Below are 7,661 nucleotides of genomic sequence, written 5' to 3'. Positions count from 1 at the left end.
TTGTGCACAACATCACATCTGACATACATCGTCAGTTCTGCCTGGTTCAGCTTGGCACCTCACAGGCATCCTGCCATCAAAGGCTGGAAGGGGGGTGGGGATGGAAGGGCAATAAAGCTATGTGTACGTAATGGGAAATCAGGAAGGGGGAATGACGGGGGGGGGGGTTTAATGTGACTGGGTGGGTGTTGCCAAGTTCGTTTTTTTACTTTTAAAAGCATTTTTTCTACAAGCTCTTCGGCCGAAAAAATGCTTTGAAAGGATTCTGACGATCCCAGGTGAGTTGCCTGATCGCCAGAACCCTTTCAAAGCATTTTTTTACGGCCTCTTCGGCCGAAGAGCTTGTAGAAAAAATGCTTTGAAAAATGCTTTGACAATCCCAGCTGAGCTGCACAATCATCAGAGGCTTTTTAAAAAACTTTTAAAAGCATTTTTTCGGCCGAAGAAAAAAATGCTTTTAAAACTAAAAAAAAAGGCTCTTGACAATCACACGGCTCAGCTGGGCATGGGCGGGGTGGGGGTGGGGGGCAGTGATTTTTGCTACCAGTTCTCTGAACCACCCGCCGCCACCCCTACTGGATAGGCCAATTCAGTCCGAGCTGGGAGCATTTCACCCCTGCTGACCTTCCTCCCTTTCAAGAAATGATTCAAGCTTTTATCGCTTCCACTCCAGCAATGATCCTCTGCCCTCCGTTCCTGAGACATGTCCACAAGGTCTCTCTTCTCTCCCCACTTGCACTTCTGAGAGGACCATGGGGCAAGCAGGAAGACAAGACACACGCAAGCTTTATGGTCAAGAAATTATTTACTTCGTACATAATAATGGAGACGCCCATGACAGGAAGGGCCTCACACTCTCCCAGGGCCCAGGTCACTCCTCCTACACAAAGGACTGGGCTGGAAAGAAGACACTACTTTTCCCATCCAAGGAAGATTGCAGAAGGTTTGGGAGCAGAGCTGCAGGTCCCACTTGTCCATGATTTGTGTGTTAAGAGCACTAACGGGTGATGGGGGGCAGACGGCTGGCTTAGTCCAAACTCTGGAGAGTGTTCAAGAGTGGCACAAACATGCAGAACGCATGTGCGTGTCACAACTGTACCCACAGCTCTGATGGTCTGGCTCAAGTTCTCGGCAGGCTGCCAGTTGCATTCCAACCAGCCCTGGAAAAGGGCCATCAGGGTGCAGCCTCTGGTGCCTCAATCTCCAAGTGCTCCTGGTGGGCAGGAGAGAAAAAGTCACCAAGCATGAAACATCAACTGGAAGGTGGCTGGCCACAGGCAAAGGCCTGTTAAAAGGGGATCCTGAGATTCTCTGAGACCAAGCAACCCTCTTCGGCTGATGACCAAATTAACTAACCTTTGATACTTGTGCGTTACACAGAGCCACAGACTAACTAAGCTAACTCTATTGGAACAACATGCCAAGTCACAAAACTTAAAATTAAGCAAAATAAGCATATGCTGCAAATGGGCTGTTAAATTTCAAGCCAAGTTGGTTAAGCAGGGTCTTTGAACTCAGCCTAATGCTTTTGGAGAAACTCTCAGTTTTTGAACTGAAATTGTTCATTTACTCATTTTCTTCTTCTTCTTTCCAGCTTCTTAGATGGGCAAAAACTGCCCTGTTATGAACTATTTATTGTTCTGATGGCCTTTCAGGCTGAAGAGCAGCAAAAAATGCCCCAAAATAACAATAAAATGTATATTTTAAACCTTAAGTTAAAATCCCAAGTATAACTCTTATTTTGATTTCTGGATATCAGCACATCAATAATTTTAAATATCGCAAACACATTAATGCAATGTATGCCTGATGATTCTGCTATTAAATTAAACAACTTATCCATTGACAATGGCAGTAGTGCGTTCCTTGAAATTTTAACCTAATGGAGCATACAGTCCCTCCAGTGAAGCAAAGATTTTTGTAGGGGGTGGGGCAGGAGGGGCTGCCATTCATTTCCCCTCCTTCCTTCCCCAAATCAAGGTCCACCTGCCATTTACTTAGGACCAGACCGACAGCTGCCCTTTTGCAGCCACTCATGAGAACAGAGGTCCTCAGCCTGCAGCCGTCAAAGTGATAGCTGATCCTTTTGTCTTCTGCACCCCTTGGTGGAGTTCAACCCATTGAACGGGTGGCCACCCATGATGCTGCCAATGGTTGCCTCCCTTCAGGGTCTGCACAGGGCTAAACAACCCCTCTCCCTCTCTCTCTCTCACACACACACACACCCCGCTGGGGCAAAGCAGAATCTCTCCTCAAGTAACCAAGGGATCACAGATGCCTGCAGCGTAAAAGGAGGAGCCCAAGGAAACCTTACAGAGAGAAGCATTTTTAAGAAAGCTACAGAAATGAGGCAGGCACATGCTTCTCCAAGGCTTAAAGGATGCAGGGGACCCCCTTGGCCAGGGCCCTAAGGCAGCCCTGCTGCAGCTTCCCAAACTGCAGGTGGGTTCAAGGCCTTTACCAGAGAATCTTCCAGCTACAGTGGATTCAGCAGGGAAGGAACTGTGGCAGGCGTTCGTTCCTTCCTTCATTATTACTTAAAATAATTCCACCAAAACTCTGAAACAAAAGCCTGGCTCAAAAGCAGCAGGCAGCGAACCACCAGGGGTGGGGGATGCACTGGAGCTCCTTCCCTGGGCAGGGTGAGTAACAGGAATGTTGGGAGACTAAACATGCATGATCTCCAGCTCCAGTGAGCTCAGGGGGGAAATGAGGCAGACCAGAACTAGTCCCTAAAGGAGCACACAATGCCAGAGTCTACTCACCCCCTTCTTCCACCTCGCTTGGCAAGCCACCTCTTTGGGCTCCGGCATTTCTGCATCCATTTTTATTTCTGCCTCCAGGGCTCTGGATGCAGCAGAAGCTGCCCCTCCTGCTGGGGAGTCCATGGGAAGGGATCCCTGCACTGCCAGTGGTACCAGGGGACCTATTCCTGCAGAAAGAGAACAGCATTGTGCAACATCCCATAGTAAAATATACCCCCACCTCTCCAGGGTTGCCTGAGGAGCCCTCCACCTTCAGGATGACTGTACCAGCAATGCCAGCAGGCAGGTCCTCCCTGGGCACAGCTAAGGGGCTTTGGCTGCTGTGGCTGGCCCGGGGAGAGCACATCTCCATCTCTTCCCCCCAGTCAGACACAGGCTCATATCCCTCTGCTGGCCCCAGGGGGGTCATGGGTGTCCGCTCCATGGTAGCAGCCTCTCGAAGTGAAGCAGACCGAAGGGTGGGCTGTTGTCTGGGCTTCCTCGGAGGCAGGGGGGAGCAGGAGGGACGAGGCCCATCTTCCTCCGAGGAAGAATCCTGGCTGCTGTTGGCTTCAGCTTCTTCTTCCTCCTCTTCCTCGCTGACATCCTCCCACTCATCCTCTTCCTCATCCTCTTCTGTCACTGCTATTTGTGGCTCTGTCTGGGGGATCACAGGGTGGGAGAGAAAAGGATCACGGGAATCTAAGAACCACTTTTGATTTAATTGTGGACCGCGGTTGGCTAGGGAAAAGGCCTCTTTAACCCTGGCCTCAGGGAGAGCTCCTCAGAGGCCCACCTGGGTCTCCCAACCTGATTTCAGGAGCAGTAAGAAACACTGGCTGCAGGGCCCACATGCAGCCCTTCTGTTGTGGCTCCAGGCCACCACCACCCCGGGCCTGGCCCCCTGCCAGTAAGCGACTCAAGAGAGTGAGGGGGAAGGGCCATCAGGGCTCCCTTCTGCAGAGCCGGCCTCTCTGGCTCAGCTCCAGGAGCCAGAGGCAGGCCAGGTGGAGAAGGTGATGAGGCCTCTGTCTCCTGTATCTCCCCCCACCCCAGGAAACGCTTCCAGACCCAGCTGTGGACAATCAGCCTTGGTTAGATCCCAGGTTTCGAAGACAAGAGAGGCGGGAACAACAGAAGCAGGGGTGGGGCAGGCCTAGAAAGTGCTGAGTCACGGAGCCATACCTCACAAGGTATAAAAGCAGGAGGGGCTGCTATACTACTTCGTGACGAACAAATCAACTGACTGGAGAACACTTGAGCTGAACTATCTGACTGAGCATTTGGCCTGAATTGCTGTTTGCTCCTGACTTCCTGGTTGCTCTGGTAACGAGCTCTGCGATGCTGGTATCGAGATAAGAAAAACTTGGCAGACGAACACTGGTTTGCTGCCAGAGCTGCCGTGGACTAAATTGCTGGCTAATTGAGTCAGTTTGCGTGCCTCCCGGACTGAGGTGGGGGACAGAACACCTTCCCACCTGCAGCACAGAGGCAGCCTTCGCCTTATCCTCCCCCGCAGATGCAGGCAGCGTCCGGTCTGCTTCCTCCTTTTCCCACCGGTTGTCGTGCATGCTGCAGAGACAAGCCAATGCTGAGCCAAGAGAGCGACGCACCAGGGCAGGACGAGCAGAAAGGCCCTCCTCCACTGCAGTTCCCACCCTCTCAGCCCATGCTCACCTGTAGGACTTGGGAGGACTTCCTCGGCGGCGCCCATGGCCTCGAATCTTCCGGTGCCGGTCCCCAGGTGGCCCAACCGTGAACTCCCCAAAAGTGGGCAGTTTGGGAGGATGCTTGGAGTGCTCTAAAACAGAAGGCAGAGGCTCTCAAGTGGGGCCCAAAGGGAGGTGATGCTTGTCAAATGCCCACTCTCTGCCCCATGACACCGTCCCCACTCCAGCGAAGAGGAAGCACCCACAGTTCGTGTTCCCTCCTTACCCTCCTTGTCAACCAATGAGCCTCGAGGCTTGCTGCCTTCCTTCAGCCTGCAGAGACGAGAAGCCAGAGGTAAGGGAGACCCTCCCACTCCTGCAGCTAAGCTGTTCCAGCAACCCCCTGCTGGTCCCCTGCCCAAAAAGGGTCAGCAGTTGGGGCACCTACCCGAGATCTGTCTTCTCAGCATCCCATTCTCGGCGCCATTCCCCAGTGGGCTGGCGGTGCCGGGCTAAGCGATCCCGGTCAATCTGCTCCCGTTCCTGCTTCCAACGAGTGTACTCAGCCCGTTCACGGCCAGTCATAGAAAGTGTCATATCCAAGGTCGTTTTAGGGCCCCTGCGCCGGCCACTGCCCCGGCCCTGCCAGAAGAGGCCAGATGGGGCCAGGGCACACACACACACAGACTACCACCACAGGCTGGGGGGGGGAGGGGGGGGAATCTCTTGCACTAGCCCAGCAAGGAGGATTAGTGACCCCAACAACTGCCCCACATAAATACACCCGCTGTCAAACGCACCAGCGAGGGTGGCTCTTTGTCTGGCTCCAGGCCCGTCTTCACCTTATCAAAGTCGGACCCCCCCCAGTTCCGGACATGGCGGCGGCTGCCCTCCTGCCGACCGGCCTCGGAGAAGGCGCCACTGCGCCGCGGGTCGTCCAGGAAGTTTCGGACTGGGTTCTTCTCTTGCAGCCCGTCCTGCCCAGGGGAGAGCAGCGGGGCCTGAGCTGAGCCTGGGGCCGCCCACCACCCTCGCTCCCCCACCCCTGGTGCCCCACTCACCCGCTGCCCGCGCTCGTACTCCGCGATCTTCTCCATCTCCTCGTTCATCTGCTCGATGTTCCGCCGCCGCCTCTCCTCCCACTCCTGCGGGGGGAAAGATCCCTGCAAGCGCCCCGCCGCCGGATACCCCCCACCCTACCCCCCGCGGCCCGTCCGGTCCCCTCCGCCTTACCTGGGAGCGCCGATCGCCTCCAGCCATGTCCGCTCGGCCCCGCGGTCGCCGGCCTCGCTCGCCTCGCCCCCGCGGCCCGCCGCCGTCTCCATCCGCGCCCGGTCCTGCCCAGCCGGCCTCGGCTCGCGGGGGGCGGCCTCCGGGCTGCGGCTCTCCCCGCCCGCCCCTGGCGGCGGCGGCGGCCTTCCTCCCGAGCGGCCGCCGGTCCTGGCGAGACAAGCGGGGCGCGTGAGGCTCGCCCGGTGGCGGCTCCCCTCCCAGCCAGCCCCGGCCTTCCCTCCGCTCCGTCCTGTCCCGCCCCGCCTCACCTCGGGCGCCGGCGGGACCCTTCCCGCGAGCTTGGCGGCCTCCGGCTCCACTCGGCGCCTCTCGGGTTGGCCGGCTGCCTCCGCCGAGCGGGCCTTCCGCGCTCCGGTCACGGCGACGCCCTCCCGCTCGGCCTTGCGCCGGTCCTCCTCGATCTCCTGCGGGGGCCGAGGGAGAAGAGCTGAGCCGGCCGCCGAGACCCCCGCCCGGACTCCCCGCGGCCGGAGCCCCCTCCCGCCCGGACTCCCCCCGCCCGGAGCCCACCTGGTAACGCCGGATGAGCGCTTGGTTCTTGCGCCGCAGCGCCTCGATGCGCTTGTCCAGCTCGGCGTCCTTCTCCTCCCGCGACCGCAGCTCCAGCGAGGCGGATTGCACGGAAGGAGAGCCGCGGGAGAACGGCTGCCTCTCGCCCGCCGCCTCGCCCCCCCCCCGCGCCCCCCCCCGGCCGCCCCCGCCTACCATCCTCAGCACCGAACCCGAAGGACACGAAGCGCCCGGGCGCCCTGCACGCGCCCCCCTGCCCGCCCCGGACCCGCTTCCGCTTCCTCCCGGAGGAGGCTGTTCTTGCTGCGTTCCGCGCCGTCCCTCGAACGCCACCCCTTGGTCGGAGGTCTCGGCGTCGCCGTAGACGGCCGCCCCCATCAGACGGCCGGGTGAAGCGGCGCCCGTCTCTACGAGGAACGGCCTGCCCAGGAGGTTCCCGTCCCGCTGGGGCTGCCGGTCTAATGTGCCCTCACCTGCCGGCTGCGGTCGCCCATCAAGGTTAATGGTCAGTGAGGTGTTCCAAAGTTTATACCTTGTATTTTATAGATCATTTTTCTCTCTCCTGAGTCTTCCAGGATTCTAGTTCATTCCGTAACCTCTTAAGTGTAGTATTTGGGGAGGGTGAAAATATGCTATCCTTGTTTACTTGACCTACATCGTGCATACCTTTGTAGCTCTCCTTCTGTCTCGTCGTTGTCCCTCCCCCCCCACATTTATCTCCTTGCTAGACTAAAACTCCCCAAATGTTGCACCCTTTCCTCTTGGGGAACTCACTCTGACATTGGATCATCCTCCGAACTGTCTCTAACTCTACTATTTCCTTTTGGAGGTGCAGCAATGACACATAATATTCCAGATGCTCTTTAGGATATTGAAATCTCAGTTTTCAATAACATGTTCAATGATATATATATATATGCAGGTTTTGGTATGTTCGGGTCTTTTCCCGTGTAAGATTGGAAGTATTTAGGCAATGTTTGGATGAGATCTCATTCATCATCTTCAGGCTTTGGCTTTGTTCTTATGTGAGCAAAGTGTGGATTTTAACTGTTGTTTCTCTTTATATATATATATATATATATATATATATATATATATATATATATATATATATATATATATATATATATATATATATATGTATATATATATATATATATATATAGGTATATAGGTCTTTGGTTATTCGGGTTTTCTCCCGCGTAAAATTGGAAGTGTCTTGGCGACGTTTCGACGAAGTCTCATTCGTCATCTTCAGGCTTCAGCTTCGTGCTTCTGGGAGCAAACTCAGAAAACAAATATATGTATATATATATATATTTGTTTTCTGAGGTTTTCACGGGTGTTTGTATATAGGTCTTTGGTTGTTCGGGTTTTCTCCCGTGTAAAATTGGAAGTGTCTTGGCGACGTTTCGACGAAGTCTCATTCGTCATCTTCAGGCTTCAGCTTCGTGCTTTGTGGTCG

The 7,661-nt window shown here is 55.2% G+C and overlaps 1 protein-coding gene across 2 annotated transcripts; it reads right to left on the bottom strand.

Annotated features, from left to right (window-relative positions):
• Window positions 1-786: 786 nt before the first annotated feature.
• Window positions 787-7,145, bottom strand: CCDC9 (coiled-coil domain containing 9). Of its 2 annotated transcripts, XM_058195169.1 has the most exons (12): window positions 6,197-7,142; window positions 5,935-6,090; window positions 5,627-5,833; window positions 5,455-5,538; window positions 5,194-5,370; window positions 4,842-5,035; window positions 4,680-4,726; window positions 4,422-4,545; window positions 4,223-4,316; window positions 3,033-3,405; window positions 2,766-2,932; window positions 787-1,213 (listed from the first exon to the last, which is right to left on the bottom strand). In XM_058195169.1, the coding sequence occupies exons 1-12, from the start codon at window positions 6,572-6,574 to the stop codon at window positions 1,175-1,177; spliced, it is 2,040 nt and encodes a 679-aa protein (XP_058051152.1). In that variant the 5' UTR covers window positions 6,575-7,142; the 3' UTR covers window positions 787-1,174. The 2 variants fall into 2 exon arrangements, with proteins under 2 accessions (XP_058051152.1, XP_058051153.1); XM_058195170.1 differs by lacking the exon at window positions 5,194-5,370 and having other exon boundaries at window positions 6,197-7,145.
• Window positions 7,146-7,661: the final 516 nt, after the last annotated feature.

This window comes from Ahaetulla prasina, chromosome 10 (genome assembly GCF_028640845.1).
Source record: "Ahaetulla prasina isolate Xishuangbanna chromosome 10, ASM2864084v1, whole genome shotgun sequence".
Classification (NCBI taxonomy): Eukaryota; Metazoa; Chordata; class Lepidosauria; order Squamata; family Colubridae; genus Ahaetulla; species Ahaetulla prasina.
The sequence above is the reverse complement of the archived record's forward strand: the minus strand, read 5'-3'. Positions and strand labels throughout refer to the sequence as shown.

Coding starts and splice junctions, on each gene's coding strand:
- CCDC9 (XM_058195169.1), bottom strand. CDS start 6,574: ATGGGGGCGGCCGTCTACGGCGACGCCGAGACCTCCGACCAAGGGGTG. Junction 6,091..6,196: donor CGCTCATCCGGCGTTACCAG/GTGGGCTCCGGG, acceptor CGGCCCCCGCAG/GAGATCGAGGAGGACCGGCG. Junction 4,317..4,421: donor AGTCCTCCCAAGTCCTACAG/GTGAGCATGGGC, acceptor TTGTCTCTGCAG/CATGCACGACAACCGGTGGG.